This window comes from Sus scrofa, chromosome 3 (genome assembly GCF_054392235.1).
Source record: "Sus scrofa isolate SSC_HxYL_T2T_F1_AM1 chromosome 3, Sscrofa_HxYL_maternal_Yorkshire_Landrace_v2.0, whole genome shotgun sequence".
Taxonomy (NCBI): Eukaryota; Metazoa; Chordata; class Mammalia; order Artiodactyla; family Suidae; genus Sus; species Sus scrofa.
Window position 1 is genome coordinate 6,753,004 of NC_139385.1, and position 25,916 is coordinate 6,778,919.

General features: G+C 41.9%; 1 protein-coding gene across 1 annotated transcript in view; it reads left to right on the forward strand.

The window, feature by feature from the left end:
• Positions 1 to 8,655, forward strand: part of CYP3A227 (cytochrome P450 family 3 subfamily A member 227) — a 29,326-nt gene extending 20,671 nt beyond the window's left edge. The window contains exons 11-13 of the mRNA XM_021086162.2: positions 1,626 to 1,852; positions 3,875 to 4,037; positions 8,103 to 8,655. Of these exons, the coding sequence (XP_020941821.2) occupies positions 1,626 to 1,852; positions 3,875 to 4,037; positions 8,103 to 8,198 (486 nt within the window). The 3' untranslated portion in view covers positions 8,199 to 8,655. The remainder of the gene's footprint in view (positions 1 to 1,625; positions 1,853 to 3,874; positions 4,038 to 8,102) is intronic.
• The last annotated feature ends 17,261 nt before the right edge of the window (positions 8,656 to 25,916 follow it).

Below are 25,916 nucleotides of genomic sequence, written 5' to 3' on the forward strand. Positions count from 1 at the left end.
AACAAATGAGCCCCCAGATCTCAGAGCTCTCATAGCAAAGGTTTACTTCTAACCCACATCTTCAAGTGCAGCACAGATGGTCAGTGGAGGGTGGGAGTGGGAAGCTCTGCTCCACACAGTTACTCAGGGAAACGGACTAGGAGGGCCCGGCATCCTGGAGCTGCATTATCTGGACGTGAGGTCTTCCTGTTGTCTGGGGAACAGGAAACTTGAGCACTGGCTTTTCAAGTGTTTGTTCCCTGAACTGACATAACTGCCTCAGTTCAAAACCCACTGGCAAAGCTGGTTTCCCATACCTTCACATGGGATGGGAAGTAAGGGGACCACATGGATATTGGGGAGCAGTGAATGTCTCTGCCACACAACCCTAGGAAGGGTCACCTCTGATTACGTCCATGTCGCATTTCAGAAAGCTGAGCTACAGAGAGATGAAGCACTTCCATGCACCTGCGGTGTGCCTAGTGGTGAAGATGCCAAGCTGGGAGCCAGGGTGTTGGCTCCTCAGCCTTGTCACCCTCTACAGCATTGCCCCTTAACTGTAACACCATGTGACAGCCACGTGTCACCCTCCCTGTCCCCAGATCTCTGCCCAAACTGGAATTCGTGGGGGGGTGAGAAGACCTGGCCTCCGGGCCTGGAGTGGCCTGTTTAGACCTTCAGACCTTACAGTCAAACCTGAAGGGGCAACAGGGGTCTGTTCCAGACACAGAGGGTGCAGCCGAGGTGGGGGGAGGGGGCTCTGATCCTCTTGTAACTTTCCCTGGCACCGAAATTCTGTTCCTGGTAGCACCCATCTTACCCCATTTTGCAAATTTGGTTTAGTAAGGAACTCATTTCTCTCCAAATTATTTTATTTTATTTTTTACTTTTTTTGTCTTTTTGCTACTTCTTTGGGCCACTCCCGTGGCATATGGAGGTTCCCAGACTAGGGGTCGAATCAGAGCTGTAGCCACTGGCCTACGCCAGAGCCATAGCAACGTGGGAACCGAACCGCGTCTGCGACCTACACCACAGCTCACGGCAATGCCGGATTGTCAACCCACTGAGCAAGGGCAGGGACCGAACCCGCCACCTCATGGTTCCTAGTCGGATTCGTTAACCACTGCGCCACGACGGGAACTCCTCTCCAAATTGTTTAGAGACTTTTTAATATCATATAGTATCTTCAGATGTTAGATGTAGGGAACAAAGAATTAGCCAACGAGATTCCTCAAGAAAAAAATGTTATGTTGAATAGTGGGTTTGCTCTTTTGCACATTCTCTCTCCTTCGTACAGACGCGTGGCCTCCCTTTTGAAAGGAAACGGTGAATTTGACCTATTTCATGTAGGAGAAGGGATCATGGTGTATTAGTCACATGTGTTTACATAAGACAGAAAACACGCTCTGTGGTAACTTGAGGGATTTCAGGTTCTTTTTAGATGATCCCCATGTTCTCCCGTTGACATTTCCATGGGCCACAGAGCGGGTCAAAGGACATGACGGATCTTAAATGTCTATACATGCTTTGTCCTTTACCCATTTAAATTCGATTCTCGAGTGCCCAACATTCTAGTAGGGCTATGGAGACCGAGTTGAAGGTTGATCCGAAATCTCAGTTTCTCAGACTCTCTTTCCTTCTTCCAGGCACCTCCCACGTATGAGTCCCTGGAACAGATGGAGTATCTTGACATGGTGCTGAATGAATCTCTCAGATTGTTCCCACTTACGGCTAGACTGGAGAGGGTCTGCAAGAAGGATGTGGAAATCCATGGCGTGTTCATTCCCCAAGGGACCGTGGTGATGGTGCCGATCTACACGATTCATCAAGACCCAGGGCACTGGCCAGAGCCTGAGGAGTTCCATCCTGAAAGGTAGGACAACCAGAGCAAGGGGACCACCCCACCCCGAACCAGAGTGGTTTCAGCATATGAGATGCCCCTTATTGTAGGGGACCAAATAGGTGATTGTAAAGCATTTATCTTCCCATCTTTTTACTGGTGGACATTTTTCTTAAGAGTCATCATTGTTTGTGTCAAATTTTACACACTGTGGGCCAGAAAGAAGAAAAGCATAGCCCTCTACATTTCCTAATGCCTTAAGAGAGGCCTCACAAATAATGCGATTATGTGCTTTTGGACATTTTTCTGTGTGTAGGTGGATTCTTGTAAACTTAGAATGGCATGATAGTTAATTTGGGTTTTGAATTGCTTGCTTGGTTTTGTAGCCCACATGCGGCCTCTGTACACCAGAACCGATGAAGTCTTAGAGACAGAGTTTTGGGTGAAGCAGAAAGAACAGCTTCATTGCTTTGCCAGGCAAAGGAGGCTGTGGCAGGCTAATGCCTGAAAACCGTGTACCTGCCTTGAGAGGGGATACCAAGGGGTTTGACAGGTTGAGCTCAGAAGACAGGGTTATTGATGAAGGTGTCTGTATTATCCTCCCTCCATAGGCCATTTCAGAGTGGTCCAGTCTGGCATCAGTCAGTCCGGTGATGGTTTCTGGTTGTCTTCGGCGTTATTGCTCCTTAACTCTTTCTCTGGAAAGAAGATTGCTTACTCGGAAGGGGTGAAAGGGAGTGTTTCTAGGCACAATATAACTCTAACTAGAAAGTAAATATTAATAATAAGTTACTGGGCCAAGGCAGGGTGAAATATCATGGAGACTATTTTAACTGGTCTTTAGCTATAATAATATTTCCTAATCATTTGCCCTCCAGTCAGCCTTTTGAGACTGAGGGGAGGCCTGGAAGGCTAAAGGAAAAGGCTTTTACTTCAAAACACAAGGACTTAGGGGCTGGTACATGGTTTCAATTTAACAAAATTCTATGTGTGTATATCTATCTAAATATATGAGATATGTGATATATATATATATATATGAATGAATGCCTGTATGCATATGCCTGATTATATGACTATATTATTTTAGGTGTATATGTTTTTATTTCCTTCACATTTTTCTGTCTTGTTAACGCTGAATTCATCACCAACATTCTCACATTTCATTTCTTTAAACATCATCTGCTGTTTCCTCCAGCATGGTTGTGAGATGCAGGCTGGGGACCAATAGGCCTCATCCCTGTGGTTCAAGGAGTCTCACTGAGGGCAGAGGTGCACCCAGGCCCCGGTGCTGTCTGTGGCGGCAGTCCTGGGCCAGCTCCTTCTTCTCACTATTTGCTGACCTTCTGTGGAGACGTCCTCTGCCCTCAGATGTCTGAGATGTCCTCCTTGGAGGGACTGAGCATCTGCTTGTGAGAATTCAGAGCCAAGGTCTGGCCTGGACACAGCTTGGACTCTGGAAGGAGCTGATGCTTCTTCCCATTTGTGTGCCATGAGCAAAATTTGGAGGGAACTTTTTAGAGCCCTCGCTGGGATCTAGCCTTTTATAGCCCCTGACTCTTTGCTCTCTGATGGCAGGGACTTTGTTGTGTTTGCTGCACAGGGGGCACGAAGGAAGGGAATACAGGGGGAACATGACCATGTAAATACTGGGAGGAGATTCTCCTGTTTCCTTCCTCCATGAGCACACGACCAACATACGCGCTCACGGAGGCAGGAACCCCATTCTTTTCAATCTCATGTCACATGTGCCTTTCAGAGCTGGAACATCTCACCACCCTGACTGTAATTTTTAACGTTGAAAGATTTTTTTTTTCCAAAAAAGCATTCATTTCATCTCCTCCACAGGACTGAAAGCTTCTATAGGGTAAGGGAGAGGGAAGAGTCTGGAGCTCTCCATTCTCAGAGCAAAAGACTCACAGCGGGATTCAATGCCCAGCCCGCAGAAGTACCCCCTATGCTGCTGGTTGAAGAGTGAAGTTAAAACCTCGCTGGAAGCTCTTGCGGTTTTTGTGTTTCATTAATAATATGGTTTATCCACTGTTATGTAACCAGGTTCAGTAAGAAGAACAGGGACAGCATAAATCCTTACACACACATGCCCTTTGGCACTGGACCCCGCAACTGCATTGGCATGAGGTTTGCCCTCATGAACATGAAACTTGCTGCTGTCAAAGTCTTACAGAACTTCTCCTTCAAACCTTGCAAAGAAACACAGGTCGGTTACCTATCTTCATTGGTTGTGTTTATTGTGAGTTTTTTTTTAACTGATATATATAAAGAGATAGACATCGTGTGCGTGCGTGTGTGTGTGCGTGTGCGTGTGTGTGTGTGTTCTCTTCCAAGGAGGATTTGTCATGTTAGACTTGAATGTATTTGGAGCCATCTGTGACCTTTCAGGGTCCTTCAACAATGGAGGGCTAAGTGTGTGGTTTTGTAAAGACCCGATTAAAAAGGCCCTCTAGAGTCAACGGAGTTAACATGACATGATTATTCACAGTCTTTTGAACCTCAACAATGTTTTAAATTAGTGTCAAGTCCACAGGAAGGAAGAAGTGTGTGCAGTCATGAGTATAGCGATTGCATCGTGACTTTTTTTTTTAATAGTTATTTCCCCAATACAATTTTTTTTTCTACTGTACAGCATGGTGACCCAGTTACACATACATGTACCCATACTATTTTCACACATTATCATGCTCCATCATAAGTGACTAGACATAGTTCCCAGTGCTATACAGCAGGCTCTCATTGCTAATCCATTCCAAAGGCAATAGTTTGTATCTATTAACCCCAAGCTCCCCAGCCACCCCACTCCCTCCCCCTCCCCCTTGGCAACCACAAGTCTATTCTGCAAGTCCATGATTTTCTTTTCTGTGGAAAGGTTCATTTGTGCCTTAGACTTTTAAATGGTGTTCTTCTCCATCAGAACTCACAGAACTCTTCTATTGTCAGTCACTGCTTGTATAATGTATTTTTTGGGGGGGTCTCTTTAGGGCCGCATCCATGGCATATGAAGGTTCCCAGGCTAGGGGTTGAATTGGAACTGCAGCCGCCAGCCTACACCACAGCCACAGCTATGTGGGATCCGAGCTGCATTTGCAACCTATACCACAGCTCACGGCAACGCCATATCCTTAACCCACTGAGCAAGGCCAGGGATCAAACCCTCGCTCTCATGGACACTAGTTGGGTTCAGGAGTGTGAGCCATGATGGGAATTCCTATATAATGAAATTATTGCAGTGCTTTAAAAAATATTGATGCCTAGGTCATGTCAGATAGTCTAAAATAATTTACCCAGAATGTTGCATTCAACTACCCCCATTGATTCTCACATGCAGCCAAGGTGAGAATCCATGATTGAAAGCATTTCTGCCATATGTGAAGGATCCCACAGTCCCTTCACCTTCCAGGGTTCTGTTGCCTTCACACTGGGCTCCCTTTATGTTCCAGTAATAACTCTATGTGTGTTTTTCCCTCTCTCTCCCCGTTGTGTTCTCACCCTTCAAGTTCTAGTTCCATCCCCGAGCCCCTCCAGGGAGCTGTCTCCATCCAGTCCAGAGCCCGTTCTCCCCTCTGCTGTGTCATCAGCTACTACAGGCTGGCATCACGGGTCCTGTCAGCTAACTTAATGCTGTCATTGAACCTTCCAGTCTGGTTCCTATGTTTTCTTCGTACCAAAGAGTGTTTCTAACTCTAGTCCCTCATTTTATAAACTCCCAATGACACCTGGCAGTCATCTGGCAAATGCTCAAGTAGTTAGATGTGCAGTTGATTATAGTTCTGGGATACAAATCTTGAAATGTGAACTTTTGAAATTTAACAAATGACATTTGTGTACATGCCTCTTGTGTGTGTCTGTCTGTCTGCAGGGGAAATATGTGCATGTCACTTGAAATTTTAAAATGACAAGGTGGGTATTAAATTTATAGAAGGTTGTGGAAACTCTCTTATAGAACACAAAGAGCAATAATCATTGGAGTTCCCATCGTGGCACAGTGGTTAACGAATCTGACTAGGAAACATGAGGTTGCGGGTTCAATCCCTGGCCTTGCTCAGTGGGTTAAGGATCCGGTGTTGCTGTGAACTATGGGGTAGGTCACAGACCCGGCTAGGATCCCTCATTGCTGTGGCTGTGGTGTAGGCCTGTGGTAACAACTCTGATTAGACCCCTAGCCTGGGAACCTCCATATGCTGCGGGAAGCAGCCCTAGAAAAGGCAAAAAAGACAAAAAAAAAAAAAAAAGAAAAAAGAAAGAAAGAAAAAAAGAACAGTAATCATTGATTCATAGCAAGCACGGCCCTATAATAAGGCTTATTTCTAGGACTCGGGCTCTTTAGAAGCAGCTGCTCCCTTGAATAGGTTCTCAGGGAAGAGGAGGACACAGATGGTCCCCATGTCACTTGTGGGCATCTGTGTGGCATTCTGTACATGTGCACAGACAGAGGGCTCAGCCCTGAGAGAAAGGGAGCCTCTGGCACACATGAGAAGGGCAGATGCCCCCTGCAAGCTCCACCCAATCAGCCCCAGGCTGGGGCTTCTCCCCTCTGTGACAATTTGCATGCCCTTCAGTGAACTGGGTTAGAAGGTCACTCTGTGGGCTCCCCCAACACTGAAGGAGTGATGGGGTGAGAATGGGGCTAAAAGTGTCAGACAAAACACTGCAGGTCTGCAGAGGTTCAGCATTTGCACTACACTTGGGAGCCAGAGGTTAGAAATGACCTCTTCACAATGACCTCTCTCTATCATGAAACTGCATGGATTCTACTGGGAGAGGAGACTGGACTCTATGGAAGTTGAGAATGGTCCAAACCAGAAATGTGGGTAATTCCCACTAGGATTACCTTCCAAGTTTCTATGGACACGAAATTATCTTTACGTAGCTCAAGAGAGTTTGCGTAACGCCTCAATCTGCTAAATTTAAAAACCTCAATGGAGTTCCTGTCATGGCTCAGCAGAAACAAATCCGACTAGTATCCATGAGCATGTGGGTTTGATCCCTGGCCTCACACAGTGGGTTAAGGATCTGGCATTGCCATGAGCTGTGGTGTAGGTTGCAGACTCGGCTTGGATATTGTGTTGCTGTGGCTGTGGTGTAAGCCAGCAGCTGCAGCTCCGATTCGTCCCCTAGCCTGGGAACCTCCATATGCAGTGGGTGTGGCCTGAAAAAGACAAAACACAAACCAAAAAAAAAAAAAAAAAACCCAACCTCATCCTTTGTACTTAAAATTTACACTAAATAAAAGAACACAAGCCAACCTGATTTTGTCTCCAGCCTGGTACAGAATAGGTGCTCAATAGCTATGTTGTAGAAAGAATAATGGATGAAGTCTTCAGTGTCTTTCTTGGTACAGCTTATAGAATAAGTATAAAGAATCAAAGATAAGGAAGGGAGATTGGATGAAGTTACAAACTTCCGGTTATAAGATAAATAAGCACTAGGTGGACCATATTCAATATGATGACTAGAGGTAACATTTCTGTCTAGAAAAGTTGTTAAGAGAATGAATCCTGGGAGTTATCATCTCAAGGAAACAATGGTGGGTTTTGTTTTGTTTTTTGTATCTATATGAGCTGATGGATACTAATGAAACTACTTGTAATAATTTCATGATAGATGTAAGTCAAATGCTTATACTGTACACCTTCAGCTTATGTACTCTGGTAAGACTATTATGTCTCAATTGGTAGGAATTTATTTTCATTAAAAAAAAGCCAAGGAGTTCCCATTATGGCTCAGTGGGTTAAGGACTCAACAAAGTCTCTGTGAGGATGCAGGTTCAATCCCTTCCCTCACTCAGGGGGTTAAGGAGCAGGCATTGCTGCAAGCTGTGGTGTAGGTCACACGTGCTGCTTGGATCTGGTGTGGCTGTGGCTGTGGTATAGCTTTCAGCTGCAGCTCAGATTCAACCCCTAGTCCAGGAACTTCCATATGCCTCAGGTATGGCCATAAAGAGACAAAAGACAAAGAAAAAAAAGATAATAAGGGAAATCTGTAAACAACTTTACTCCGTATAGTTTATGCGTAAATTAGCCCAGTTACTTGAAAGACACAACTATTAAAATTCACTCTAGGAAAAATAGATAACTTTACTCTTCTTATATCTATTAACTACATTGAATTTATAGTTTTTATAAAAAGAAGCAATGTTTATGGCTTATGATGCTAAAACTAGCTGTTACAGGTTTGTATAGCATGATTGTCTACAAGGTCTCTTATATACTTGGCTTCTTTGTGGGCCCTGCTTTATTAGTCTCATGTGCTTGTTTAATTTTTGCAGATTCCCCTGAAATTAAGTCCTCAAGTACTTATGCAACCAGAGAAACCCATTGTCCTAATGATTGAGCCACGAGATGGGACATTAAGCAGAGCTTGACTCTCCCTAAGGACTCAGGCTTGGTTCCTCAAGGAAGCTGCACCCCAGAGCATCAGAGACCTTGATTTCCTTTGTGATGAAGCCCAGAAATGAAGATGGGCTTCACCTACTGCCCCTGATGGATGATTAGAGATTCTGCACATTGCTTAGCTTCTCACTGTCTATGTGGAGTGTTATATCCTGTGTCATTTGAAAGAGGTGACTAGTAAGGGCCAGATATGTAGGCTCAGCTTCTTGGGTTCTCATGAGACCATCTCCATCCACCCCCAGTTAGTATCACCTCCTTCTTCTGAGCACTGATTGAAACGAAAATATTCTCAACAACTTTTATCAACAAACTTTAATGAAAATAAGGGTGATTGTGTGACAGATATGATGACGTATCATGGATCTTATTTCAAATATTCTAAATTAGTATCATATTGATCAAGTCAATAAACATCTCTTCACAAAAGTATTCCCTGATGTTTTCACACGTATTAGGGGGAATGTATACCATGGAATCAGGAAATGCTTTTGACCCTCACAGTTACTGGTGGGTGGAGTTTTTTCTAAACTCCAATTTGATGTATCAATAAGTAAGAGTGAATCCACTGTGACTTTGACTGTTGCTTAGAAAGTATATTCATAGTTTAAATCTACCTTTTTTTGGAGCACATATTTTTTGTAACACTCAACGGAGACACTTATTAGTTTCCTAGCTTTGATTGAATGTTTTCATCTCATCTGCTTGGATGTTTCTAGGAGGCAGGAAAGATGTTTTTTCATACCCCTCTTTGTGTTCCATCCTCACCTCCCAACTGCCATTACCCCATGGATGCAGAATAAAAGATAGTTAACGGGTCAACAGTTTGGGCAAAGAGGATACCAGCACTAACCAGCTTCAGTTGGTATCAGAAGCTATGCAGGGTTCTTCCGTTTCCTATTCTGTCCCTTCTCTGCCTTTCCTTTCCCTGCCTTGCCTTCCCTTTCTGGGTAATCCAGTCCTAAAGCCAGAAGGTGGGCATCTAACACTGCAGGGCAGGGCAGAGAAGGGAGAACAGTGGCTCCAACAGAGACCAGTAAGGAGGAGAGGTTTTCCACATGGACAACAGCCTGGCATGGGTGTGGGGACCCAGGCAAAGTGGGAAGGGTGTCCACTCAGAAGGGTGACCTGGGGAGAGCAACCAGAGCCTAAATAGGGTGCGGAGAAGTAGGGTGAGGGGGGCATCCATGAGTATAAAGGAGTAAAGTTGGGACTGGCTCCATAAAGGGAGATTGATCAAGTAAGTAAATATATTAAGGATGGTGGAAACCCAATTTTTCTCTCTTGGGGAAGAGAGTCAGTGATTCAAAAAGGGAGAAATCAGAAGAAACCCCGTGGAGGCAGCAACTGAAACGCAATGTAGGGAGTTCCCGACCTGGCTCAGTGGTTAACGAATCTGACTAGGAACCATGAAATTGCAGGTTTGATCCCTGGCCTCACTCCGTGGGTTAAGGATCTGGCGTTGCTCTGAGCTCTGGTGTAGGCGGCAGACGCGGTTTGGAATCCCGCGTTGCTGTGGCTCTGGTGTAGGCCAGCGGCTACAGCTCCAATTAGATCCTTAGCCTGGGAACCTCCATATGCCACGGGTGTGGTCCTAGAAAAGGCAAAAAAAAAAAAAAAGAAAGAAAAAGAAACTGAATGTATAGTGTAAATCCATGCTTTTCTGCATATATAGAAGAGAGCAAAGTAGATATTGTAGATGGATGATGGTTGGATAGATGGATGGATAGATAATGTGTGTGTGTGTATTTGTACAAAACTAAAATATGTGTGTGTATGTGTACAAAAAAAAAATCCCGACTTCTCGCCACTAATATGATTTAGAAACAAAATACCAAAATAGCAATATGTACACTTCTTGCTCAGATCTTGGCTTATAAATATCATTTTCCTCTTAAAGGAACCAGGTCATTTCAGAAAAAATGGCTGCTTCCAGGGTTGGGAAAGTACATGATGGGACGTCTTGGGCTAGAAAGCAAGGAAATGTGAACAGTGAGGAGGACATGTCAAGTGAACACAAAAGCCAGCCTGAGGGGCTTTGCTGAAATCAGGGACCATTTGAGTATCATAATAAATAAGAGTAGTAAGAGATTATAAGCCATTCAAGAAAAAAATCACCCTTCACCTGATAGGATGTGATGGGAAGAAGTCACTTCACCTGGTTGCTCTTCCTGCCAAGGAGGCAAACCTGAGGGCAATCGTGAAGAGACTCCGACAAACCCACCCTGAAGAACGTTCTACTCCTGGTCTGTGCCTGGCTTGTAATCTTGGAAAGAGACAGCGTCATGAAGACCAAAGATGGACTCAAATTGTTCCAGACCCAAGGAGACAAGGAGGTGACGTCTAAACATGTAACTCGTGTCCTTCTCTATAAGGACATAGGGGGAACAGGTGGGGGCTCAGGGCCCTGAGGTTGGAGGGCAGTGATGTGTCTGCATTAATGCCCTGACTTGGAGGTCGTGTTGAGGTCATGGAAGGCACATCGTTGTGTGTGTTGGGAGGGGGCTACAGGGAGTGCGAAGTATCAGGTTGGCAATTGACTCGGAGAGGGTCAGGAACACGGTTTTTTTGAACAGAATCATCAGTAAGTCTGTGATGGTTTTGTTGCAGGTGGTGGTGAGAGGGTACATCTTGGCTGACACAGCCCCCCCTCCCCAGGCTTCCTTTGTACTATTTTAATACGAGGAGGCAGCACCACGCTGGACTGAGAGATGGAGGGATCTGAAGCCGGAGTTCCTGGGTTTTAATTCCCAGCACCATCAGTGACTTTGGGCAAAAGAGGGCAAGTCCCCCCCGGGCTCCGCCCCCTCTAGAACATTTCATATCTGGGCCCACAGAGTTTGAACTGAATGTTAGCACCTGTATTCTCTGAACGCCACTGTGCACACATTAGCTGGGGCTCAGCCCCTGTCTAAGGTCAGGGTCTCCAAAAACCGAGCCCAAGGCAGGGGTTCTTTACAAATTCTTTACTGAGTGAGGGCTTGCAGGGGAAGGGAAGGCGGGGAACTGGGTGTGGCTGGAGGAAAAGCTGGGTGAAGAGGTGGGCTCTGCGGAGCCTGATCCCACAGGGAGATCTGAGATTTGTAACACAGAGTGGATGCCAATTTGAGGCAGGGGACCAGCCTTCTGTACCCCCATCCGTGAGTCATAGACAAGTCCTCCCATCCCTCGGGAGGAGGCACAAACTCCCAGGGGAGGTAGCCTTCGTTTGGTTCAGGCGATTCTCCAGAGCAAGGAGGCACCATTCAGCAGCAGCGGCTAACACCCCCGCGACTGGTGCAGGAACACGCAGCCCAGGGAGGGGATCTGGAACCTGCCTGGACGCCCTGGCTGCAGTTTATAAATCTCCCATGTCTGCGGGAGGGAGTGAGCTCTCCTAAGGCCTGTTTGTAGTTCCTTGGGGTTTGTCTTTTCTCTGCATACAATGGATTCAAATTAGGAAACTTTTAAAATACAATTCTGCCCCAGAGCAGGAGGAGGGCTGTGGGAGGGATTTCAGCGGGGGTGGGGGGCTTTGAGGTCCCACAGGGGAGAAAGGAGGGGGTCTGGAGGTCCTGCTCGGGGCCCTGGACAGACACCACCCGCCTCAATTAGAATCCAGATATTAGGTCCTAAGCAGTGACTCAGTGGTGCCACACACAGCAGGTGGTAAAAAGAGCCATTTAAGCACAATCATTAAGGAGGAAAGAAAAATAGAGTTCACAGTCACAAGCCTCCCAGGCTTTTAATCTTTGTCGACCACAACTTGAACTCAGGATGCTGTTAGGTTTGCTGAAGGAGGAATGCCCGAGGCCAAGTCCGTAAAGCAGGAGAGATTTATTAAGGCATCCTCTGTTGCCGAAATCTCCGCTGTCTCTGTACACCAGTGCCAAACAGAAACAGGGAGACAGAGTTGGATGAAACAGAAAAAGTCGCTTTCATTGCCAGGCAAGAGGGGAATACAGCCGGCTAGTTCAAGGACCGTGCCCTCACCTTGGAGGGGGTAGTGAGGAGTCCTACGGTGTTTGAGGAGCAGGATGTGATCAGCTCATGGACGCTTTCCTGACTGGTGGGTGGTGAGGTAACTGGGAGTCAGCATCCTCAACCTTCTGGGTCCAACCGGTCTGGGGTCTACCTGCTTGTGGGCAGCACCCAGTTGACTTCTTCCACCTGGTGGGGGCTTCGGCACCTGCAAAACAGCTTCAAGGACATGGCTCAGAATATTATCTTTGAAGAACTGAAGGTCCTTGACTTCCTTGAATGGCTACATTATTGTTGCTTTCTTTTTTCTTTGTCTTTTTTTCCCATTTCTCTGATTAAATTTGTTCGTTGAGTAAAGTTTTTCTATTGATAAAAAGGCAGGTAGAGGACATAAGCTGGGGGGGGGATGCACTCTGGGAAGGCCTCCCAGTGTCCTGCTTGGTTACACTCCCCCCCCCGCCCCGCCCCTTTCTGTGATACTCCTCGATCTTGAGGAGGAATAGCTGTGGGAAAAGAAAGGGAATAAAGTTTTTAGGGTGAATGGTTAATCACAGCCTCGGCAAGGGAACTCCGTTTTAGTTCCATTTCTGTTTCAATTTTCCCCAACCTGTTGAGGGAATGGGGTGACGACTGCTCTGGCTACTTCCTGCTGAAATAGGAGCATCGTCCTGCCTACTCTGGGGAATGGACACAGAGTTGGAAATCATTTTGAGCTTTTGTATTCGGAAAATATCCCCTCTCTCTTTGACTGTTTTGTCATACCACCTGGAAAAATTATTAGCCATATGACGATGAGGATAATGATCAAAATATACTCGTAGTATTTTTCAAGAGAGCCCTCCTATTTTAGATGGCAAGCAGGAAAATAAATTTAGGAGTGTTTTCTTTTGTTTTTTCCTTTTTAAATTATGAGTATATCAGTAACCAAGTAGTAGGGAGGTTATAGCTTGAGCTGTCTCATTTGTTACTACTATTTTTAAAATATTTTTAAAGTGTTTTTTTTGTTTTTTTTTTGTACTTACAAGAAGGCCTTGAGATCATAAGGTTGCAGTTGGCAGCTACTAGCAGATATTGTTTTGAAAATGGCCGATGGTGTCTTTAAGTCTGTTAAAGTTTAGAAAAGTTTTTCATGATATAGGGATGTATCTGAACTCATGGCCGTAATGGCCACCTAATTCCATTTTTGGATGTATGAACCACAGTTCTGATTTTTTTTCCAGTATGTATTTTATTTTATTTTATTTTTAATGGCTAAAGCAGATGTATAATGTATGTTTAATAGGCCATAAACAGGCTGTTTAAGTTCAAATTAAGTAAGTATAAGCCAAGACAATTTCCTATATTTTCATCATGTGACATTTTCTTCTATCGTTTTCCCCTTTTGATTGTACATCTTTTTATAGAAAGCACTGGTAATCAACTTATTTTCCATCGTTGCCGGAGGGGTTTGGCTGCTTGTTCCACTTCCATTCATGTCCCTTTGTGCTCGGCTTTCTTTATATTTGCCTAATTCTCCAGGTTGGGGGAAAACTGATCAGATGTGACAAGACAGTACAGACAGATAAGTTGATAGGGAAGCACTTTATAGCTATACATTTTATTAATTATACCCAGTTGTCACACAACCAATGTACATGTGCTTGAAGCGGTGTTACATTTCACGAGTTAGTTATACTCTGTGAAAACTCCATCAGATAATTTTTTTTCTCTGAAACTGAGGGCAACAGCATGGTTAAAAGTACAACCATTTTCATTGTTGATAGGGAGACAAACATTTGATAAACTGTTTCATTAGATTGTTATGATAAGTCTTAGAGGTCCAGATTCCTGGGTCAATTGTCTACCATTATTGCCTTTTTAAAATCTGGGCATAGGAGTTCCCGTTGTGGCTCAGTGGTTAACGAATCTGACTAGGAACCATGAAGTTGCGGGTTCGATCCCTGGCCTCGCTCAGTGGGTTAATGATCCAGCGTTGCTGTGAGCTGTGGTGTAGGTTGCAGATGCGGCTCGGATCCCTTATTGCTGTGTGGCTCTGGCATAGGCTCTGATTAGACCCCTAGCCTGGGAACCTCCACATGCCACAGGAGTGGCCTTAGAAAAGGCAAAAAGACAAAAAATAAATAAATAAATAAAATTTAAAAAAAATCTGGGCATAGATGTTGTTTGGGGTCAGCAGTCCTTTATATAGACCTGTCCAATGTAGAGGCATGGCTTAAGTGAGATATAAACATTCAACTGTTAACGCCCTTCAGTTTCTTTCAGGTACTTAAGAATACCTGATAGGAAATCTTTTAGCTAGGTTGGAGACGGTGCTCTAAATGATTTTTTTAAAGTATGTATAATCCTCTGGTTATCATGGGGCATCTAATCTTTATCCAAAGATAGATTATAGTGATCAGCTTCAGAAACAGTCTTTGAATATCTTCTTAATAATTTAATTAAACTTTATAGTAATGTAACATAGCAACAAAGAGCTTTTGGGGAAGTGTGTTTTATTTTTTTATTTTTATTTTTGTCTTTTTAGGGCTGCACCTGCAGCCTATGGAGGTTCCCAGGCTAGGGGTCTAATCAGAGCTGTAGCTGCCAGCCTACACCAGAGCCACAGCAACACCAGATCTGAGCCGGGTCTTCGACCTACACCACAGCTCATGGCAACACTGGATCCTTAACCCACGGAGTGAGGGCAGGGATTGAACCCATAACCTCATGGTTCTTAGTCGGATTCATTAACCACTGCGCCACAGCGGGAACTCCATGAGTTTTAGGTAGTAAATATTGACCTCTACAAAGAAAACCAGAATTGAAAAAAAAAAAAAAAAAAGAAAACCAGAATTGATTATCTATTGAGATATAGTCTTTTTCTCTCTAAAATTACCCTTATTTTACCAAATATAGACAAATTAAGGTTGTAGGAAGTATACCCCAAGCATGAAGTATATATACCCCAAGTATAAAACACAATTTTCAACCTTTATTTATTTATTACTTTTTTTTTAATTGTTGGGACATCAGTCTTGTAAGAAGGAAAGGCTTTAACCCACCAAATAAAAATGAGATTTGCCAGGGAGTTGGAAAGAACCAAGCAGCCATCTTGGATTCTTATAGTCCTGACTATTTAATATATAGTTATCTTTATCCATATGTACCATAATATTTATAAAATTTTGTTGTTTTTGCCATTTTATTTAACAATTTTTTTTGCAATTTAATTTGCCAAATAATCCTTGTTAGTTTAAGACCTTTTTTCTGAGATGCTTCAGCGGTCCTGTAAAGCATCCCAAAGTTAGCTGGAGGTCAGAAGAACCTTAATTATAAAGGTTCTTTGATAGTCAGGAAGTTTCAAAAATATAAAACTTAAAAACATCTGGTCAAATAGAATCATTGGTTATTGTGGAACAATACTTACTCAACTGAGGTAACAAAGGCTTTCAAAAAAATATAAATCGCTTAAAGGCAAAGAAATTCACCTATCTCTTATCAAAAGCAGAATTCCAAGAAAATTTTCTTTGTCTTTAAAGAAAGAGAAAACCAAACTTGTATCAGCTTACCATTATTAATAAAGTTCATTTATTTAATTACATTTAATCTCAATCTTGACTAATACTCCCCTTTATTGATTTTTTACTACTTAATGAATTTTATTACATTTATAGGTGTACAGCAATCATCACAAACAAATTTGAAGGCATTTCCATCCCAAACCCTCAGTGTATCCCCCCACCTCCCAACCTGTCTCATTTGGAGACCATAAGTTTTGCAAAGTCTATGAGTCAGTATCTGTTCTGCAAAAAAGTTCATTCTGTCCTTTTTTTTAGATTCCACATGTCAGTGATAGCGTTTGATGTTGGTTTCTCATTGTCTGGCTGACTTCACTTAGCATGATACTTTCTTATTTTATTTTATTTTGTTTTATTTTATTTTTTTGTCTTTTTGTGTTTTTCTTGAGCCGCTCCCTCAGCATATGGAGGTTCCCAGGCTAGGGGTCAAATCAGAGCTGTAGCCACCAGCCTACACACCAGAGCAACAGCAACGCGAGATCCGAGCTGCATCTACAACCTACACCACAGCTCATGGCAACGCAGGATCCTTTAACCCACTGAGCAAGGGCAGGGATCGAACCCCGCAACCTCATGGTTTCTAGTCAGATTCATTAACCACTGCGCCACAACGGGAATTCCAGCATGACAATTTCTAGGTCCATCCATGTTGCTACAATTGCTGTTATTTTTTTCCTTTTAATGGCTGAGTAATATTCCATTGTGTATATGTACCACATCTTCTTGATCCACTCCTCTGCAGAGGGACATTTAGGTTGTTTCCATGTCTTGGCTATTGAAAAGAGTGCTGCAATGAATATTGGAGTACATGTATCTTTTCAAGTCATGGTTTTCTCTGGCTAGATGCCCAGGAGTGGGATTGCTGGATCAAATGGTAGTTCTATTTTTAGTTTTCTGAGGAATCTCCATACTATTTTCCACAGTGGGGTTGCACCAATTTACAATCCCACCAACAGTGTAATAGGGTTCCTTTCTCTCCACACCCTCTCCAGCACTTACTGTTTGTAGACTTTTTGATGACGGCCATTCTGGCCAGTGTAAGGTGGTACCTCAGAGTGGTTTTGATTTGCATTTCTCTAATAATGAGTGATGTTGAACATCTTTTCTTGTGTTTTGTAGCCATCTGTATGTCTTCTTTGTAGAATTATCTGTTTAGATCTTCTACCCATTTTGTAACGGGGTTGTTCTTTTTTTTTGGTATTGAGCTACAGAAGGTATTTATAAATTTTGGAGATTAATCCTTTGTCAATTCATTTGCAAATATTTTCTCCCATTCTGTGGGTTGTCTTTTCGTTTTTGTTTAAGATTTTCTTTGCTGTGCAGAAACTTTTAATTTAATTAAGTCCCATTTGTTTATTTTTGTTTTTATTGTCATTATTCCAAGAGGCAGATCTGAGAAGATGTTGCTGTCGTTTATGTCTGAGAGTGTTTGGCCTATGTTTTCCTCTACGAGTTTTATAGTGTCTGGTCTTATATCTAGGTCTTTAATCCATTTTGTGTTGATTTTTGTGTATGGTGTTAGGAAGTGTTCTGATTTCACTCTTTTACCTGTGGCTGTTCAGTTTTCCCAGCACCACTTATTGAACAAGCTGTCCTTTCTCCATTGTATATTCTTGCCTCCTTTGTCATAGATTAGTTGACTGTAGGTGTGTGGGTTTAATTCTGGGCTTTCTCTCCTATTTCACTGATCTATATTTCTGTCTTTGTGCCAGTACCATATGGTTTTGATGATTATTGCTTTGTAGTATAGTCTGAAGTCAGGGAGCCTGATTCCTCTGGCTCCATTTTTCTTTTTCAGGATGTCTTTGGCTATTCTGGGTCTTTTGGGCCTCCAAACAAACTTTAAAATATTTTGTTCTAGTCCTGTGAAAAATGTCCCTGGTACTGTGAGAGAGATTGCATTGAATCTGTAGATTGCCTGGGGTAGTATAGTCATTTTGATAATTTTGACTATTCCAGTTCAAGAGCATGGTAGGTCTTTCCATCTGTTTGTGTTGTCTTTGATTTCTTTCATCAATGTCTTATAGTTTGCAGAGTACAGGTCTTTTGTCTCTTTACGTAGGTTTATTCCTATGTATTTTATTCTTTCTGATGTGATGGTAAATTGGATTGCTTCCCTAATTTCTCTTTCTGATCTTTTGTTGTTGGTGTATTAGAAATGCCGTCGATGTCTGTGTATTAATTTTGCATCCTGCAACTTTGCCAAATTCATTGATGAGCTCTAACAGTTTTCTGGTAGTCTATAGGATTCTCTAGGTATAGTATCATGTCATCTGCAAATAGTGATAGTTTTACTTCTTCCTTTACAATTTGGACTCCTTTTATTTCCTTTACATGTCTGATTACCATGGCTAGGACTTCCAAAACTATGTTGAAGAGTAGTGGTGAGAGCAGACATCCTTGTTCCTGATCTCAGTTGAAATTCTTTCAGCTTTTCACCATGAGAATGATGTTAGCTGTGGGTTTTTCATATGTGGCCTTTATTATGTTGAGGTAGGTTCCCTCTGTGCCCACTTTCTGAAGGGTTTTTATCAGAAATGGGTGTTGGATTTTGTCAAAGGCTTTTTCTGCAATAATTTTCTTTTTTGGTAATATCTTTGTCTGGTGTTGGTATTAGGGTGATGGTGGTGTCGTAGAATGTCTTTGCGAGTGTTCCCTCTTCTTCAACATTTTGGAAAAGTTCAAGAACGATGGGCATAAATTCCTCTTTGTATGTTTGGTAGAATTCTCCTGTGAAGCCGTCTGGTCCTGGACTTTTGTTTGTACGGAGTGTTTTGTTTTGTTTTTTACTTATTATTTGGTCTTTTGAGGGCTGCACCCACGGCATAAGGGAGGTTCCCAGGCTAGGGGTTGAATTGGAGCTGCAGCTACCAGCCTGCACCACAATCACAGCAACACTGGGTCTTTAACCCACTGAGCGAGGCCAGGGACCGAATCCACAACCTCATGGTTCCTAGTCAGGTTTGTTAACCACTGAGCCACAACAGGAACTTCAGGTAGGGAGTGTTTTATTACAGATTCATTTTCATTTCTACTGAGTGGTCTGTTCAATTGATCTATTTCTTCTTGATTTAGTTTTGGCAGACTGTAAGTCTCTAGAAAGTTGTCTGTTTCTTCTAGGTTGTCAAATTTTTTGGCATATAATTGTTCTTAGTAGTCTCTTGTGGTTTTTTTGTATTTCTGTGGTAATCTGTTTATTTTCATTTCTTATTTTAATATTTGGTTTTTTTCTCTCCTATTCTTGGTGAGTCTGCCCAGAGGGATGTTAGTTTTGTTTACCTTTTCAAAGAACCATCTTTTGGTTTTATGGATTTTTTTTCAATTTTTTTTCGAATCTCTATTTGTCGATTTCCTCTCTGAGCTTTATGATTTCCTTCCTTCTGCTGACTTTAGGTTTTGTTTGTTCTTCTCTTTCTAATTCATTTAGGTGGTAGGTTAAGTTGTCAATTTGAGATTTTTCTTTTTCGAGAAAAGCCGGTATTGCTAAGAACTTCCCTCTAAGCACTGCTTTTGTGGCATCCCATAGATTTTGAATAGTTTTGTCTTCATTATCATTTGTCTTGAGGTATTTCTAATTTCCTTTTTTATTTCCTCATTGACCCATTGCTTTTTGTATGTTGTTTAGTCTCCATGTAGTCACGTTTTTCTCCTCTTTTTTGACTATGGGCTGTGGTTGAGTTCTAGTTTCATGCCATTGTGGTCATAGAAGATACTTGAAATAATTTTTTTTGTTGTTTTTTTTGCCATTTCTTGGGCTGCTCCCGCGGCATATGGAGGTTCCCAGGCTAGGGGTCTAATTGGAGCTGTTGCTACAGGCCTACACCACAGCCACAGCAATGCAGGATCCAAGCTGCATCTGCGACCTACACCACAGCTCATGGCAATGCCGGCTCATTAACCCACTGAGCAAGGCCAGGGATCGAACCCGCAACATCATGGTTCCTAGTCGGATTTGTTAACCACTGCGCCATGACAGGAACTCCAATTTCTATACTCTTATATTTGTTGAGCTTAGTTTTGGGCCCTGATCCTTGAGAATGTTCCAGATCTATTTGAAAAAAATGTATATTCTGATTTTTTTTTTTGGTTGTAATGTCCTGAAATTGTCAACTAAGTCCAAGTTTTATATTGTGTCATTTAGGATCTCTGTTGCCTTATTGATTTTCTGTCTAGAGGATCAGTTCATTGATGTGAGTGGGGTGTTAAAGTCTCCTACTATTATTGTATTTCCATCAGTTTCTCCTTTTATATCTGTTAGTATTTGTTGTATGTTTCTGAGTGCTCCTCTATTAGAGGCATATATATTGAGGATTGTAATGTCATCTTCTTGAATGGATCCTTTTATCATTAAATAATGTCCTTTTTTGTCTTTCTTTATGGCCTTCATTTTAAAGTCTATTTTGTCTGATACAAGTAATGCAACTCCTGCTTTCCTGTCTTTTCCATTGGTGTGAAATATCTTTTCCCATCCCCTCACTTTCAATCTATGTGTGTCCTTTGCCCTAAGGTGAGTCTCTTGTAGACAGTGTATTGTAGGCTCTTGCCTTTTTTTTTTTTTATCCAATCTCCCACTCTTTTAATTGGAGCATTTAGTCCATTGACATTTTAGGTAATTATTGATAAATACTCATTTGTTGCCATTTTAAACCTTGTTTTCCAATTGATTCTATTTTTCTCCTTTGTTCCTTTCTTTTTTTTTTGGTTGGATGATTTCCATTTATTTTATGTTTGTGTCCTTTTATTTTTTGTTCTTGTGAATGTAATGTTTGGTTTTGATTTGTTGTTGCCCTTTTTTTTCAAGTATGTAACTCCTTCCTCTATTTGCTTGCTTTAGCCTGATAGTCATATAGGCTCAAAAACATTATTAAATAAAAGAATCCAGATTTTCTTACTTTCCTTCCCCACATTCTATGATTTTGAAGTCATTTTTTAACATCTTCATGTTTGTCCTTTTGCTGTTTCTTGTGTTTACTGTCACTTTTACAGTAGGTTTTTTTTTTTTTCCTCTTAGATCTGTATACTGGCTTATTTGAGCGAATGCCTTCCAATTATGATTTCCTCCCTCCTATTTCTTCTTCTTTTTTATTTAGAGATGCTCTTTCAGTATTTCTTTTAGAATGGGTTTAGTACTGCTGTACTCTTTTAGCTTTTGTTGGTTGGAGAAATTCTTTATTTCTCCTTCTATTTTAAGTGATATTCTTGCTGGATAGAGCATTCTAGGCTGCAATTTTTTTTCCCTTTTGGAACTTTGAATATATCTTACCACTCTCTTCTGACCCGTAGTGTTTCTGTAGAGAAATCAGCTGATAGCCTGATGGGGGTTCCCTTATAATTAACACTATGTGTTTCTCTTTCTGCCTTTAGAATCCTCTCTTTATCTTTAACTTTTGCCATTTTAATTATAATATATCTTGGTGTGGGCCTGTTTGCGTTCAACTTGTTTGGGGCCCTCTGTGCTTCCTGTATCTTGGTATCTGTTTTCTTTAGATTTAGGAAGTTTTTAGGCACAATTTCTTCAAATATATTTCAACCCCCTTTTCTTTTTCTTCTCCTCCTGGAATTCCTATTATGCATAGAGTGTCCCATTTTATATTATCCCATAGATCTCTTATACTGCTCTCATGGTTTTTTTTTTTTATTTGGTTTTCTGTCTGCTGTCCTGATTGCATGATTTCCATTATTCTATCTTCCAAGTCACTAATTTATTCCCCTACATTACTTATTCTGCTCTTTAGTGCCTTTAGCTCAATTTGCATCTCTGCAAATGAATTTTCCAATTTTTCTTGGTGCCTCCTTATATTTTCTAGTTCCTTTCTAAAGTAACCTGCATTACTGTCTATATCTGCTCTTAATTCTTTCATATTCACCCTTAATTCATTCAATATTTTCACTCTCTCCCCTTTGAACTCAGTGTCAATTAGACTGCAGCAGTCTGTTTCATTGTTTACTGCTTCAAGTGAATTCTCCTATTCTTTTAACTGGGAATGGTTCCTGAGCTTCTTCATCTTGCTCATATTTTTCTTTTTCTGTGAGTTTAGGGAAACCAAACTGTAGTCTTGGAGGGCTATTTATATGCAAGAATACTTTGTATTTTGTGGAGGGTTACTATTTATTTTGGTGTGGGAGTTTGGATATTTGCTGTCTCTTTCTTTGGTGAGAACAGGCTGTTATCCCCAGGTTGCTGAGTGTGTTTCTACCCTTCTCCTAATTCTCACATTATCTTAAGTGAATATTGTTGGTAAATATTCCAGAATGTCCTGCAAACTAAGGACTCTTTAAATTATACATACCTTCAGTGCCATTATCATTTTCCTCAAATCTGCTTTTATTCCTTAAAATATTTAAGTATTAAGGAGTCACATTGGAATGAAACATGGGTATAATCATCAAGAAATTTATAGCCTTGTGGAACAGAGAAACAAGGAAATCACTGATTATATTAGAGAAGAATTGTATGCTTGTGTAAATCTTCTGACCTAAGCAATCATGTGTGGGAGATTGAGAAAGACAAACAGAAGGAAAGACAGAGACCCAAGAGGACAGGAAGGATGGGGAAGATAAGAGAAAATAATCTTTTAGTACTGGGAGGCAACCTTCCTGCTTCTTTCCTCCATGTGCACGTGACCAAGATAAGTGACCATGGAGGCAGGAACCCACATGTTCTTCAACCAACCTCATTTTCTCCTTGCATTTCAGAGCATGTTACCACCTTCAAGGTAAGTTTAGTGTTTAAGGATAACGTTTCTTTTAAACAGCAGGCATCGCATCCCCTCAGTGCGGCTGAAAGCGCCCGCAGGGGGAGGGGGATGGGCAGGATCTGGAGCATCCCTGCCTCACAGCAACGTACCCACCGCAGGATGAATGACCAGCCCCCAGACGTACCCTCATGCGCCTGGTTGAAGAGTGAACACCTCACACTCGGAGCTCTTGAGGTTTCTGTGTTTCACTAATTAGTTTTCATGTATGGTTATGCAACCAGGTTCAGTAAGAAGGACAAGGACTCCATAAACCCTTACACTTACCTGCCCTTTGGGACTGGACCCCGCAACTGCATTGGCATGAGGTTTGCCATCATGAACATGAAACTTGCTCTTGTCAGAGTCCTGCAGAACCTCCCCTTCAAACCTTGTTGAGAAACACAGGTCAGAGAGTGAACATTCTGCATAAATACTGTTTTATTGGGAGTGTTAAACTGAGGGCAAGTTCTCTTTGTCTCCTTCTCCTTCAATAGGTAGAAGATAATAGTTTGATTGATAGATAGACAGGTATGTTCCATTAAAGAAACAATTTGTTCTCCTCCGCAGAGAACATACTTATCTGTGACCTTTGTCCTTCAGCTCTGGAAGGTTAAGTCTGTACCTGTATAAAAACCCAATTCTACAGGTCGTCTAAAGTAAACACAGTTAGATTGACAGCATTATAGTCAGTCCGCTGAAGGTGAGCAACATTTTCAATTCAGTTTCAAGTCCACTGGAAGGAAGGGAAGGGTGTGCACAGTCAGCAATACAGTTATTCCTGGGTCATGGTGGTTCAGGGAGGCTCCTCTCCACCCGAACTTATGGAAATTCTCCATACAGTCATTTTCAGGCACTGTTTGTATGAAGAAATGACTGCGGTGCTTTAAAAAATCCTGATGCCTGGTCATGTCAGACAGTCTAAAATGCCTCTCCCAGAGTGTGGCATTCAAAACAGCCCCATTGGGTCTCGTGCAGCTAAAGCGAGAAGCCCTGATTGAAAGCATTGCTGCAGATGTGAAGGATCCCACTTACACAGTTTATAGAATAAGTACAGAGTATCAAAGATAAGAAGGGGAAATTGAGAGAAGCTCATCAAAAGATACTTCCAGTTATAAGGTTCATAAGTACTAGGGATATAAGGTAAAATGTGATGACTAGAGTCAGCCTTTCTGTATGGTATAGGAGTGTAGATCCTAAGAGTTCTCACTCAAAGAAAAAAAATTTTTTTTTATTATTTTATCTTTCTATCTGCACGAGATGATGAATGTTAACTTGTCGCATGAGTCGTTTCACAATATACGTAAGTCGAATCACTATGTTGTGCACATGATACTTATGTACTGTTGTTAAGTCAGTTATATCTCAATGAAAGAGGACAATTTGTTTAGTTTTCGATGGGGATAAGCACACACTGCAAACAACATATATTTTTTGTAACATAAGTTACATAAACCAATTCCCCAAAAGACACAAAACATTTCAATTCAATATCATTTGATGATCCCTATATCTATTAAACACACTGAATTGATAGTTTTAAAAAAAAGACACATGATACTAAAAGTAGCTTTTTATAGTAAGGAATGGTTATCAATTATGTAGCTTGTCCACTTTGATTTTCTTATTGGTGGTGCTTGTTCAACAGTTTCAGATGCCCTTGAAATTAAGCCTTCATGGATTTGTGCCACAGAAAGAACCCATTGTTCTAATGGTTGTGCCCAGCGATGGGACCTTAAGCGGAGCCTGAATTTCCCAAAGGACTTGATCTTTGTTCAAGCAGCTGTATCTCAGTCGTTCAGAGAACTTTGATTGACTTTGTAAAAAAAAGCCCAGAAATAAAGATGGGCTTCACCTACTGCCCTTGAGGGATGACTAAGGATTCTATACATTCATTTGCTTTCTCAGTGTGTCATACACTGTGCCATATAAGAAGGTTACTGATAAGTACTGGATGTGTAGACTCAGCTCATGTGCTTCCCCTAGGACCTTAGCCACCCACCCCCATCAGCATCATCTACTTTTCCTGAGCTCTGACCAAGATGGAAAATTCCTCAACGATTTTATCAACAAACTTTAATGAGAAAAAGAATTTCTATGCAGTAACGCCATTAATATTACAGATTTTGTTGTGAACACACTGAAGCATGTTATTGAACAAGACAATGAACACCTCTTTTATACAGTGTTATCTTTTATAAAGTATGTATAAACATTGATACACCTTATAAATCTTTTACAAGGTATTATCTGATACATTCCTATACCTTAGGGGAAATGGATACACTGAATCAGGGAGAACCAGTACCTAAGGCTTCTGACCATCACAATCACTGGTAGGTGGGGCCTTTTTCAAAATCCCTATTTGATATATTCAATAATAAGAGTGAATCCCCTCTGACTTGGCCCACTGCTTATGCATTAGGGTGTAAGTCCATAGTTTGGGTCTACCTTTTTGGGAGAATATATTTTTGGTAGAATTCAACTGAGACATTATTACAGGATTAGTTTCGATTTCATACTTTGATTTCATCTCTGCTCATGTTTCCACAAGCCAGGATAAAGGTTTTCTTTGGCCTCTTTGCATTCCATCTTCACCACACAAGGAACAAGGATTAAAGATGGTTGAGTGGTGAAGTAATTCAGGCAAAGACAAATATGATATGAAATCACTAATATGTGGACTCTAATAAAAATGATACAATAGAACTTACAAAACAGAAACAGACTCCAAGATTTCGAAACCAAACTTATGATTACCAAAGGGGAAATGTGGAGGGGGATAAACTAATGGGTTGGGATTGATATATCCACCCTGCTATTTATAGAATAGATGGGTCATAACGACCTACTGTATAGCACAGGGAACTCCACTCAGTATTGTGTAATCTGTGCGGGAAAAGAATCTGAAAAACAATGGAAATTATATGCATGTATATAACTGATGTACTTTGCTACGTGCCTGAAATTAATCCAACTTGGTAAGTCAACTGCATTCCAATAAAATTAAAAAAAATTTTTTAAAAGATAGTTACCTGATCAACCATTGGGTAAAGCGGCTACCAGCACGCATCAGTTTCACGGGGGGCTCTTCCTTTTCCTATTATGCTCCATCCTTCCCCTTCTCTTTCCCTGCCTCACCTTCCCTTCCAGGATAATCCAGTCCTAAACCAGAAGGTGGGGCACAGGAGATGTGAAGCCACACACTGCAGGGCAGGGCAGAAAAGGGATCACAGTGGCTCCAAGTCAGAGACCAAGGGGGGAGGGGAGGGTGTCCACATGGATGGATGGCAGCCTGGCACGGGTGTGGGGACCCAGAGAAGGTGAGAAGGCTGTCCACTTAGAAGGGGGTGGCCTGGGGAGGGCAGCCAGAGGAAAATAGGATGTGGAGAACCCATGTAGAAAGCGGAGGGCATCCAGGAGGGGAATGGAATTGAAAAAA